Below are 13,496 nucleotides of genomic sequence, written 5' to 3' on the forward strand. Positions count from 1 at the left end.
GCTGTACCACGTGACTGGTTCATGAAGTGGTTCGAATTTGCCGCGAGCTATGACAGCGATACAAACCCCTCAGACTTCATTCTAAATGTGGGTGTTTGATGGAGAGTTGCGGTTAGTGAGAGTTTGGAGACAGTTTGGAGGTTTATGAGAGTGAGGAGAGAAAGTCAGGAGAGAATGGAGCCAGCTAAGAAGAGGAGGATGTCCTCCCCTGTGTGGGAACATTTTGATCTTATATCTCCCAACAAGGTATGTAAATTTCTACAGAAGATGTATTTTCATAATACTGATGGTGCAATACAATTTATGTTAAGCGGCTTTACTTTTGTACAAGGTGGAGTGTTTGCTATGTGCCAGGGAGCTGGGATATAACAACAACACCTCATCCATGCTTAGGCACTACAGAGCTTTGCATGAGAATAGGGGGAACACTGATTGTGGAGCAAGACCAGGTGAGCATCAAATGCCATGATAATACAGCATGCAGTAATGTTACTAAATGAGATAACGATATTATACAATGCAATAAGTTACGTGTGTGATATTTATATTTGTGCTTTGTTCTGCTGAGGAAAGACAATAAAGACAATCTCAAATAGATGAAGACCTGGTTAGCATGGTGATTGAGGACTCCCAGCCATTTAGCATTGTGGAGGACAAAGGATTTAAAAGATTTGTTAAATCATTAAATCCTAGCTATGTTCTCCCCACTAAAGGTTATAGAAGCAGTGAAAATTTAGTTTTTACAGAATAAAATGTGGGCAGGACTGAGGCCTCAGTGTGTAGCTGTCCATACCTCAACGTTACAAAAGCACCACCACTGTCCACACCCCAACCACACCTCACCTCACAGTAAATGATCATTTCCATTTTAAGCATTTCCAAATGATCATTTTCCATACTGCCAGTATAAATATACACAGTATACTGCATCACTACAATATAGATGCTTTCCACACTCCTTTTGTTGTTGACATTTACAGGCTGTGTGCAAAAGGCCACACTCTTCAAATTCATGCCAACTAATATTTTTACGTCCAGTAGGTGTCCTACTAGAGCAAATGAAGCTTCAAGACGCTTTGCGCTGGGGTGAACCAATCCGGTTGTTCAGTGATGACGCGACGAATCCTACTTCCGGGTCTAAAGTAGTCTGCGTTTAATATGGCTTTTGTGTTGTTAACATGTTTAATGTTATGTATTTTCTTCTATTTGATCTCAAAAAGCTCCTAAAACAGTCAGTGATCACTGTTGACCTCCCTCGGCTTTTATTACCGCTAATCATTTATTTAAGCTCAGTTTTTAAAACCTTAGGATGTAACTACAGCCCAGCCCATGCAGCAGTATATGAATGACTAACCTCGTATTGTGGATGGATTATCTCAGTTGTTCTCCTGGCTGAAGTTTGGTCCTTTTACAGCATCCTGCCATGCGATTACATTTGTTCCTGACCACCGAGAACACTCACGGTAACTTTTATCGAGTGGAAAAAAAAGTTAGCTTGTTTATATTATGCTAACGTAGCTGTGTCGCTAGCGGTCACGCAGCACATCATTATATACCAGCTAGCCCAACTTCAGTAACCCTACAAACGTTACTGCTGTTTAGTTTTCTGTCTTCATTTATGCTGGAAGTGATAACAGAGCTGTACGTTTTAATTTGTTTCCAAAACCCCGCAGTCAGGACATGCTATATTGTATTTAGATAGAAGCTAGCGAGCTAACTCCCTGCTAACTTCTAACTCCGTTAAATGTCATAAATTCCGTTTTCATGGATGCCTGGATGTTAAACTCAATTGTTACACCTGGTAGAGCAGAACGCTGATCATTTTATTAAAGATGAAAGACTTTAGACAGTTTTTCAACTCTCAGTAATGCCACAGTGATCGTTTGATATATGGACCTGCAGCGGAGTTTAGACCCAGACACGGCTAGTGACGTCAGACTGAACAACCGGATAGGATGAAAAGCTTCAGTGCTTCATGAAGCTTCATCTGCCCATCACTACTTACAGGTTTCTTTGAAAAATACTTTCTTATATCCAGGTTCTTCCTTTTTGCTGCCGTCCTCCCCGCAGCGCAGGCTTGCCGCTGCTAAAACTAAACAGAGCTGCCTGAAAGGCACAGCCAATCACACTGGCCATATTTGTCACATGACGTAGGACTCCAGTAGAGAACGTAATTTAACTCTTTCTGCACCGCTGGGTGAATGAGACGTCGACAGATGTTTTTTTTCTTTCTATCGGGTTTGTTTTTCTTTACTCGAAGAGATCAAATTATTGGTGGGGACAATTCAATAATCGCTGGATATTGGTGGGGACACGTCCCTTCCGTCCATGCCAAATCTACGCCCTTGAAATATACTATACCTTCTATAACTATGATTATTTCTTATCTAGACTTTAGACCTGGGAGCAGAAATGCTTATGAACTGTTTTTTATTTAGGAATAGGCAGAGCATCCTCTTTTTGTCTGGCTCCATGTCTCTGATTACGATGGACGGCATTGATCACGTGACTCTGTTGAGAAGACCTGAATCTCGACAGTTTCTGAAGCAGTGTTGATTGTTTTGACACATGTGCCGGAGCTTTGCCGTCATTATCCCGAGCAAACTGCCCCTGCCCTTTTCTCTCTTTCTCACTCACAAACACACGGACGTGCCACAGTCCAGCCGTGCACGTTCCTCATTGGTCCCAGGAAGCGAAAAACAGGTGACGCAACACGGAAGTATCGGCAGCAGAGTCTTCGGGTTGTGGTGTGTTTATCGAGGCTGTGTGTGTGAAGGCTCTTGGAGAAACAACGACGCGACATGAAGGTGTTTTTTTCCGGTGTACTGCTGCTCCTGTGTGCGCGGCACACCGACAGCTGGGATGACGGTGGGTTGGCGTTTAGTGTCCACTTCTTTTACGCTGCTCTTCAGTTCCGGTGAACTGAGCGATCGCCTGCCAAAACAGATTTCCGGTATTTGCCAAAAACGGATTGTTCCTATTTCAACTGATATAAATAACTTGTTGATCTGTAACATGTCAAATGTATCCCCCATAAATGATATCAAGTCACAAACAACGCTCCTGTCACAAGTTAGAAGCCGCAATCAGTCTTTGGCCGTGACTTTTATTTATTTATTTTTATTTATCCAGTTAAAAAAAAAATCTCGTTGACATTAACCCTTAGATGGTCATAGTCAAAAAAGGGACCCTTTTGGGTCCCCTTGGATTTTTGATTCTCAATATATCAGTCATTTTAAAGACTAGTTGCATGAAACTTGGCCAGGAGTTGCATTTTAGCATTATTTTTAAAATTCATTGATCCCCTCTATGTGTAACCGGTGTGATTCTGCGTTGTGTCTGATAAAAAAGGTAAAAGAAAGAAAGACCTCCAAGTAAATAATTTGCCCACTCCAGCTCCTCTCCCACAGGGGAATTGTAGAAAAAGGGCGCATTTATTTTTACATTAAACATAAAATATGCATTTACACGTAACATATTTGACATAAGATAAAACAAAAACAACATGAAATCTGACATACCTGATACTACACACTTATAACATCTTACAAAAACAGGCTCAATAATGACAATAACTGAATTAAAATCGCAATCATAAACATCAGGGTGGTTAAATATGAATTATGTGTGCTTTAAGGTGCTGGAAAGAAATGACACCCACCTCTCCCACAGGGGAAGAGGATTAGCTCAACCCACCACAGCTCCCAAGCTAGCAAGGAATACATATTCATGCTATCATTTATGGCGCCTAAAACACATTTATGACACACACATACTACACACTTATAACATCTTACAAAAACAGGCTCAATAATGACAATAACTGAATTAAAATCGCAATCATAAACATCAGGGTGGTTAAATATGAATTATGTGTGCTTTAAGGTGCTGGAAAGAAATGACACCCACCTCTCCCACAGGGGAATTGTAGAAAAAGGGCAGAGGCAAAAGGGGTACACTGTATTTATAGTATTGCACCAAAGAAGAAGAAAAGAATGAGGAGGGGCTCTAACTGATAATGAACACAACTACAGGCTTGGAGGTCCTAAAAGTCAGCTATAAAAGGAGAAGTTTGGGGGTTTAGAACACATTTTGTGTAATTATAACAATGTTATTTATGACTCTGTTACATATGGTGTTGTGTATAGTAAAGGAGATTCACATAAGTGTTACCATCTGTGGTCGTCGTACCATTTTGGGTCCCATTGACTCCCTTTATAATCACATATTTTCGATATACTGTAATCCTGACATGTGATAATTTTTTTCTCGTGAATACCTAATGGATCTAAGCCTGAGCCTTCAAAATAAAGGAAAAATATGTTTTGGATCCAATGAGCACAATATTAGGTACAGCACCACCATAGACATTTTCAGTGGTTTTGAATGCAGGACATGGTTATCTTATTATGCAAAATACATGACAATAAAACAGCTGACCACCATAAAATAGTCTCGATGTAGTGGAACTGATATAAGAGAGTGGTGTGAATGTGATTGAGAATATATTTATATTTTATATATATATTTATAATATATATTATGGGTTCCCCCCCCCACAAAAACAATAAAAAATAAACAGGGGCCTTTATGACAATAAAGCTATAAAAACATAAAAAATATTTACAAAATTATGAAAAACTTTATATCTGTGGTTAGGTCTGAAGTTGTTTAAAAGATCTGATGTGGAAAAAAAAATGAAAAATTAATTCATATATGATATTGCTATATCACCTTTTGGATGGGGACCATTTTGGGTCCCGAGGGATACCAATGGATGTATAATGCAAAAACTCTTATTGCTCCAAAAATAATAATGCAGCCAAATCAATTCTGTTATGAATTCTTTACCCATCCAAGGCTCTAATAACCTCATGCCAAGTAGTTCCATTTGCAACTCATTTTTTGAAAATATTGCATATTATGGTTTTTTACCCCCCAAAGAAAATAAACAGAGGTCTTTATGACAATAAAGCCATAAAAACATAAAAAATATTGAGAAAATTATGAAAAACTTTATATCAGTGGATAGGTCTGAAGTTGTTTAAAAGATCTGGTGTGAAAAAAACTGAAAAAAAAATTCATAAAATTCATTGCTATATCACCTTTTGGATGGGGACCATTTTGGGTCCCGAGGGATACCAATGGATGTATAATGCAAAAACTCTTATTGCTCCAAAAATAATAATGCATCCAAATCAATTCTATTCTGAATTCTTTACCTATCCAAGGCTCTAATAACCTCATGCCAAGTAGTTCCATTTGCAACTCATTTTTTGAAAATATTGCATATTATGGTTTTTTACCCCCCAAAGAAAATAAACAGAGGTCTTTATGACAATAAAGCCATAAAAACATAAAAAATATTAAGAAAATTATGAAAAACTTTATATCAGTGGATAGGTCTGAAGTTGTTTAAAAGATCTGATGTGAAAAAAACTGAAAAAAAATTCATAAAATTCATTGCTATATCACCTTTTGGATGGGGACCATTTTGGGTCCCGAGGGATACCAATGGATGTATAATGTAAAAACTCTTATTGCTCCAAAAATAATAATGCATCCAAATCAATTCTATTCTGAATTCTTTACCTATCCAAGGCTCTAATAACCTCATGCCAAGTAGTTCCATTTGCAACTCATTTTTTGAAAATATTGCATATTATGGTTTTTTACCCCCAAAATATAAACATGGGTCTTTATGACAATAAAGCCATAAAAACCTAAAAAAATTTAAAAGAAATTAAGAAAAACTTTATATCAGTGGATAGGTCTGAAGTTGTTTAAAAGATCTGATGTGAAAAAAAATGAAAAAAAAATTCATATATGATATTGCTATATCACCTTTTGGATGGGGACCCCTTTGGGTCCCGAGGGATACCAATGGATGTATAATGCAAAAACTCTTATTGCTCCAAAAATAATAATGCATCCAAATCAATTCTGTTATGAATTCTTTACCTATCCAAGGCTCTAATAACCTCATGCCAAGTAGTTCCATTTGCAACTCATTTTTTAAAAATATTGCATATTATGGTTTTTTACCCCCCAAAAAACAGGGGTTTTTATGACAATAAAGCCATAAAAACCTAAAAAATATGAAAAAAATTATGAAAAACTTTATATCAGTGGATAGGTCTGAAGTTGTTTAAAAGATCTGATGTGAAAAAAACTGAAAAAAAAATTCATAAAATCCATTGCTATATCACCTTTTGGATGGGGACCATTTTGGGTCCCGAGGACCGTAAAAGGGTGAAAATTTGAAAAACTCTTATTGCTCCAAAAATAATAAAGTATCCAAATCAATTCTGTTATGAATTCTTTACCTATCCAAGGCTCTAATAACCTCATGCCAAGTAGTTCCATTTGCAACTCATTTTTTAAAAATATTGCATATTATGGTTTTTTACCCCCCAAAAAACAGGGGTTTTTATGACAATAAAGCCATAAAAACCTAAAAAATATTAAAAAAATTATGAAAAACTTTATATCAGTGGATAGGTCTGAAGTTGTTTAAAAGATCTGATGTGAAAAAAACTGAAAAAAAAATTCATAAAATCCATTGCTATATCACCTTTTGGATGGGGACCATTTTGGGTCCCGAGGACCGTAAAAGGGTGAAAATTTGAAAAACTCTTATTGCTCCAAAAATAATAAAGTATCCAAATCAATTCTGTTATGAATTTTTTACCTATCCAAGGCTCTAATAACCTCATGCCAAGTAGTTCCATTTGCAACTCATTTTTTAAAAATATTGCATATTATGATTTTTTACCCCCCAAAAAACAGGGGTTTTTATGACAATAAAGCCATAAAAACCTAAAAAATATGAAAAAAATTATGAAAAACTTTATATCAGTGGATAGGTCTGAAGTTGTTTAAAAGATCTGATGTGAAAAAAAATGAAAAAAAAATTCATAAAATCCATTGCTATATCACCTTTTGGATGGGGACCATTTTGGGTCCCGAGGACCATAAAAGGGTGTAAATTTGAAAAACTCTTATTGCTCCAAAAATAATAAAGTATCCAAATCAATTCTGTTATGAATTTTTTACCTATCCAAGGCTCTAATAACCTCATGCCAAGTAGTTCCATTTGCAACTCATTTTTTAAAAATATTGCATATTATGATTTTTTACCCCCCAAAAAACAGGGGTTTTTATGACAATAAAGCCATAAAAACCTAAAAAATATGAAAAAAATTATGAAAAACTTTATATCAGTGGATAGGTCTGAAGTTGTTTAAAAGATCTAATGTGAAAAAAAATGAAAAAAAAATTCATAAAATCCATTGCTATATCACCTTTTGGATGGGGACCATTTTGGGTCCCGAGGACCATAAAAGGGTGTAAATTTGAAAAACTCTTATTGCTCCAAAAATAATAAAGTATCCAAATCAATTCTGTTATGAATTTTTTACCTATCCAAGGCTCTAATAACCTCATGCCAAGTAGTTCCATTTGCAACTCATTTTTTAAAAATATTGCATATTATGATTTTTTACCCCCCAAAAAACAGGGGTTTTTATGACAATAAAGCCATAAAAACCTAAAAAATATGAAAAAAATTATGAAAAACTTTATATCAGTGGATAGGTCTGAAGTTGTTTAAAAGATCTGATGTGAAAAAAAAAGAAAAAAAAATTCATAAAATCCATTGCTATATCACCTTTTGGATGGGGACCATTTTGGGTCCCGACGACCATAAAAGGGTGTAAATTTTGACGGCTATCCAAGGGTTAAAAATGTCTTTTTTAAAGAGTAATCTGACAAAGAGGACAGCAGAAATTGCAATAAATATAACAAAAAAACCCCTAATATAAACATATTTTAAGTGGACAAAAAGGACCAGATTGGTTATAATGTAGGTACAATACTAGGACGTTATAAAGATACTTGAAAAACAGGTAATTTTTAGATATTATATATAACCCCTTCGTAAACTCTGTTCACCAAAGTCTATTTACCAACATATGTAAAGATATTACACGTAAAAACAGAGGGAAACACTGGAAATCAATTTTTGGCAGACAATCACTTTTTGGCACAACACTGGTTACCGAGATGCTCCCCTGTTTAGGAAATACACCACAAACTAGTGACAAACACGCTGTGCATGCATGTTTGTCAGCAATGGTAGGTTATATGATGAGTATGGCACTACATGATGTCATAAAGAACAGCGTACAGAAAATGCTGGTTGATTCAGGACTAACGAGTCAAAGTTTGTTCCCGAAGAAGAGCTTTAGTGTGTCTAAAGCGACATGACTGCGATTTGTGTAATCCTAGTGTGGAAATCAGCCCTTGCCTTTTGTCACCTGCAGGCAGTGTACTGCTGCGGGACATCCAGGCACTGACTCTGTACAGGAACCGGTACACCACAGCCAGGCGCTCTAGCCCGATCCCTCAGCTCAAGTGTGTTGGAGGGTCAGCGGGCTGCCACGCCTTCGTCCCAGAGGTGGTCCAGTGTGTGAATAAAGGCTGGAATGGAGTCGATGTGCAGGTGAGGGACCTACTGGTGCTGTACTGTGTGAAATGAGCTCAGTAGGACTGATTCAGCTGCTTTATTTCAATTTTTGAAGAAATGACTCCTGTGTGTGCTGTGCATATTAAAATGTTCATCTCAGACAGTGGTAGGCCAACCCAAACTACAAGGACATTATTTCTACAGGCGACAACGAGGAGAGGTGGTTTGAGCCTTAATCTTTATTGTTGTTTCCATGTTTTTTTGGCACCACTGGCTGTAGGATGGTCTGCATGTTCAATTTCAGTAATATGTATGTGTTGACGGGCACATTCTGTCACATTCAGGCAGTTTAATCTTGTCAGCACAACTGCTCATGAAAAAAACAAAATCTGACAAATTAAATTGGGACTTTTTCTAATCTGAAATTTTGCACTTCAAAACTTGAGCAAGATTTGAGAAACTTGTGTGGGGAATCTCATCCTTGACAGATATGGGACACCTGCAAAATAGAAGACCTCACATTTTCCTTTTATTTTGTCTCTTTAAACTAAGTTCAAATGCAAGAATGTCTAAGTGGTGAGAGTGAAGTTTAAATGAGGTATTGTACCGTGTGTATGAGTAACCCTCAAACTTGTTATGCTTAAATACATTTTAGACTGATGGGGTGTCTCTTGTTCTGCTGTGTGTCACAGTGGGAGTGTAGGACTGACATGGACAACACACATCGATTTGGTCACATTGAGGTGAGCTGTGAGGGCTACAGTCACCCTGCTGATGCCTACATACTGAAAGGGTCTTGTGGGCTGGAGTACACACTGGAACTGACTGAAGAGGGCCAGAGGAGGTCTCACAGTAGTAGGGGTTCCCGTGATGGGTTTAAAGGTAGGAGGATTAGTGATGCAGGTTTTCATTTTTACACAAGGATTAGTTGTTTAAGAATGTTCTTTGTTGTTTTGTCTGTCAGATCTCTGGGGATTTGCCTCCAGTTTCTTTACTGGTTCATCAGAATATGGGCAGCAGCATGACCGTCAGAGCTCTTACACTGCAGGCACTCAGGACTCAGGAGGACTGCTGGTTGTTGCTGTGCTTCTGCTCTTAGCCTATGGCATCCATAAACTGTTCCTAAGTGGGAACACCACTGGGGGGCAAGATGGTGGACCAGCTACACATTCTGGACACAATTACCATGGCTCCATGGGTGGACCACCCCCACCAGGATTCAAACCAGACTACACAGGTAGTTGATGCAAAATGACGACGTGCGGAGATGTAGACGGTGTGGTCTGCACATTTGTCAAAGCAGCACATCCTTTTGGTAGAGCGGACCTTGTATTCTGTATTATTTTAGGGTCTTTACTGAACAACATAAAGCACCTTGAGGTGACTGCTGTTGCGATTTGGTGCTGAAGAAATGAGACGAGTCTTATTTTATGTAATTTAGGCTGCATTGCATGAAAAAAAAGTTTTGATCAGTTCTTGTTTTCTGCTCAGACTACCCTGGAGCCAACCCCAGTTATGGTTTCCACAGTGATTACACTCACAGACACCAGTACCCAGGAGGCCAGGCAGCTCCCGGCACAGGAGGTGGTTTCTGGACTGGAATGGGAACAGGCGGGTTGCTTGGATATCTTTTTGGTGGTCGGAGGTTAGTAAAGGGGTGGAAGGAGAGAGAATAATGGAAAACGGAGACTATGGACTTATGTTTCACCTTCCTGTCTTCAGGATATTCATGCTGTGTTCCATCTCATATATTCTGCAGGAGCCAGCCCTACAATTCTAACTACTCCACTCACACTAACAGACCTGCCAGAGAACCTCCCTCTTCCGGGACACGCATTACTTCAGGTACCAAGACTGTATGTTATTAGAAGGGACACAGAAACAGTTTGCACATGTTACCTACCTACCTTTGTGATTCTTATAGCCCTTTTCCATTAGTACCTATCCGGGTCAGCTCGACACGGTTTGTCCAAGAAATCAATTTGTCCTATCTTTCCGATATAGTGTGTTAATCCTATCCATCAGAACTTTTCTGTGGTCATACGCCATAATGTTTTGGAGAAAGACACTTTTTTTGGTCTCTGTACACCACCACAGTGGATTGTAAATTAAAAAAAAAAAAATCAATTCATGATTGAAATGCAGACTTTCAGCTTTAATTGCAAGGGTTTTCCCAAGATTTGCATTAGAGACAGTTTTATAGACAGTCCAAATTAATGGAAGAATTGATGAGTACTTTCAGGGCCAGGTGAGACCTGGTCCCTTCTTATTTCATGACAAATGAAGCAGACATGACCATTCTGACGTTGATTTAGAGCGTTGAATTTCTATCTTTAAAATTACTGCTCATGTAATTTTAATGCATTTGAAATATGAGACCCACAGAGAAACTTGGGTAAGATGTGGCGTAAAAATATTGATAGTTGGTAGTAAGGAGCCCAAAGTGTGCCAAGAAAATACCCCCCGCCATTATACCGCCACTGCCAGAAGCCTCAATGCAAGCAAGGGTGGATTTATGCTTTCATGCCAAATTCTGACTCTACCTTCTGAACGTTTCAGCAGAAATCAAGACGCAGGTTTTTCCAGTCTTCACGTGAGCTGTAGTGTAAAACTTGGAGTGGTCTTCTGCTGGTTTGAACTTCAGCCTGTAACTGTCTGATTAGATACCTGGTTTAACGAGCAGTTTGAACATGTGAACTAGGGCTGCTCAATTAATCGAATTTTAATCACGATTACGATCTGGGCTTTCAACGATCATTAAAAATGACTGAGCCGATTATTAGCCCCTCCCTCATTTATCCGCGACACCTTAAAGGCCGGTCCGTGAAAATATTGTCGGGCATAAACCGGTCCGTGGCGCAAAAAAGGTTGGAGACCGCTGATTAAGAGGACCCGAGGGAAGCTCGGAAAGCTAAGCAGAAGTTATTTGGAGAGGAGAGTGACTGCTGTTGGTTGAAAAGAGAGGTAAAAAAAACTTCAGTGGTGTTGCACACTATTTTATATTATTTTTTAAAGTCATTGTTAACCCTTTAAATCCGGTCAGAGCAGCACACTCCGTTTTGTGTAACTATTTTTAAATCCCTGTAGAACCTGAACCGTGTAAGCTAGCGCAATAATTTGTTTTGCATATGAAACCGGAGGAGTTGTACTTACATCTGATGCCATCAGCTTGTCCTCGGTCATGGTTTCCTTCCACATAAAGCTTTGCAAAAACTGCATAAAAAGCGCTTGCAGGAACAAAAACATAATATTCCAGAAACACGCTTTGCCGATCCGATCAGCTGTTCGTAACACTTCCCACAGTGTAACAGACGTCAGCGCGATCACATGTCCGCCATTTCCTGGCCGAAACCGGAAGTGACGTCATTTTCGCGGAAATGTAGTTTTTTTTTTACTTGTAGGCCTTAAAAGCCTATACTGGTCATGTTTGACTTTTCTGAATAGTTTCTGGGATGCTTAGAACTCGAATTGCACTGCTGGAAATAGTTTATTTTGATGCACCTGCTGTTTTCTTTGCAAATTTGCATCATAGGATTGTTTTTTCGTTTTTCCTGCTGTATCTCCAAAATAACACTATGAAGACACTCAAAATAAATTTCTTGTTGTTGTAAACTATTATTTGCAACTTTTTTGTATTTAACGTTTTGAGGGATAAACCTCTTAAATTTCTCCAAGTAGAAATATATGTAAAAAAAACAAAAACGATTTTCCATTTTTTTTGTAGTTTATTGCACTTTTTTGCAATTAATGTAGTTACTGTGGACTTGATACATAGATATTATTAAAATATGGGCTATAACAGTTGTATAGCAACTTGAAATGCTCCCACAAATGGCACTACAACATGTAAAAAAATAATATATATAAGCTCTGGCGGACTTGGTTCTATAGTAGGTCTTAAAGGGTTAAATAAATATCGTCAAATAATCGAGATCTCAATTTCAGTGAAAATAATCGTGATTATCATTTTTGCCATAATCGAGCAGCCCTAATGTGAACCTAATAAAGCGTCTGAGTGTGAATACCAGTCTTAGCTGATCAGAGCAGGATATTAAATGGTTTTTAAAGCTGTGCCTCCATGCACACGGTCACATTGATCTGCTGATTCACCTGCTTAGTTACGTGAATTACATTTTTTTTTTTCTTGGTTTAAAAACTAACTGAGAGAACCATTAGTGCAATTAATGTCATGCTCATGTCAAGCTGCGTACCACAGCTGATGCTAGCTAGTTTGATAAATGATGTTAGACCAGTTGATACATTTTGCTGCATGGCTGTGTGTCTGAGCCATTAAGCTGCTGGTTTAGCTGCTCTTAAGTGAATGAAAAACACATCAGTTACATCCATACAAACAATCCCAAACTTTATATTACATGTTATAATGATATAAGCATTAATATCTCCAAGCACAGAAGCACCCACAATAAAAGAACAATTCCTCCCTTTTTTCAATGAGCATGCCAGTAAGTGTTCAGTGCAAATGGCTACAACTGACTGACTCCTGTTTGTTTTTTGTTCTTTAGGTTTTGGAGGAACCAAAAGAAGATAGAAGCCCCCCCCCCCCACACACACACACACACACCCCACACACACACACACACCCCCCCCCCCACACTTTCTGCAGTGGACAGAATATGACTAAGTGCATTGATCTGTTTGCTGCTTGCAGGCTGTAATCATTTCTTCAAGCAGAGACGTCCAAACGTTACTGCTCGGTTGTGTGTTTCTTGGAGAGCTTGCTGTGGTTCAGTAGTTTCTGTCAGCGTGTGGTTTGGATTTTAGCCTAAAAGTTTTAACGTCCAGCATAAGAAGCTTGTAGGGCTTTATTAAAACAATAATAATGTTTCATTGATAATTACTAGATTTGGGGTTTTTTTGTAGGCAAGTTAAATATTTGAACTCTTTAACTGCAACCTTCTGCTCAAATGTTTGTATCTGTTACGGTGTTCCTCTGCTGATGCACCTTTTCCCTTCCAGTAAATGAAATATTAGAATTGACAAAATGGTTAATAAAATGGTGTGTACTGCT

The 13,496-nt window shown here is 38.2% G+C and overlaps 1 protein-coding gene and 1 long non-coding RNA gene across 3 annotated transcripts; one reads left to right on the forward strand and one right to left on the reverse strand.

The window, feature by feature from the left end:
• Positions 1 to 16: 16 nt before the first annotated feature.
• Positions 17 to 13,496, forward strand: saraf (store-operated calcium entry-associated regulatory factor). 2 transcript variants are annotated; one of them, XM_085409109.1, is made up of 8 exons: positions 17 to 246; positions 332 to 449; positions 8,325 to 8,503; positions 9,160 to 9,349; positions 9,432 to 9,704; positions 9,959 to 10,112; positions 10,227 to 10,312; positions 12,991 to 13,496. In XM_085409109.1, the coding sequence occupies exons 1-8, from the start codon at positions 145 to 147 to the stop codon at positions 13,014 to 13,016; spliced, it is 1,128 nt and encodes a 375-aa protein (XP_085265235.1). In that variant the 5' UTR covers positions 17 to 144; the 3' UTR covers positions 13,017 to 13,496. The 2 variants fall into 2 exon arrangements, with proteins under 2 accessions (XP_085265235.1, XP_085265236.1); XM_085409110.1 differs by lacking the exons at positions 17 to 246; positions 332 to 449 and adding an exon at positions 2,561 to 2,868.
• On the reverse strand, positions 3,186 to 7,065 carry LOC146667448 (uncharacterized). The gene is made up of 2 exons (XR_014912051.1): positions 4,131 to 7,065; positions 3,186 to 3,307 (listed from the first exon to the last, which is right to left on the reverse strand). It is a non-coding gene; the product is annotated as an uncharacterized LOC146667448 (long non-coding RNA).

Source organism: Rhamphochromis longiceps, linkage group LG6, assembly GCF_057381845.1.
Source record: "Rhamphochromis longiceps isolate RC_006_pf linkage group LG6, R_longiceps_female_GT1.1, whole genome shotgun sequence".
Taxonomy (NCBI): Eukaryota; Metazoa; Chordata; class Actinopteri; order Cichliformes; family Cichlidae; genus Rhamphochromis; species Rhamphochromis longiceps.

Bases quoted from the DNA above. Each gene is read 5' to 3' on its own strand.
- saraf (XM_085409109.1), top strand. From the start codon at position 145: ATGAGAGTGAGGAGAGAAAGTCAGGAGAGAATGGAGCCAGCTAAGAAG. The intron at 9,350-9,431 runs GTAGGAGGATTA...TTTGTCTGTCAG, and splicing joins TTCCCGTGATGGGTTTAAAG to ATCTCTGGGGATTTGCCTCC. The intron at 10,313-12,990 runs GTACCAAGACTG...TTTGTTCTTTAG, and splicing joins CGGGACACGCATTACTTCAG to GTTTTGGAGGAACCAAAAGA.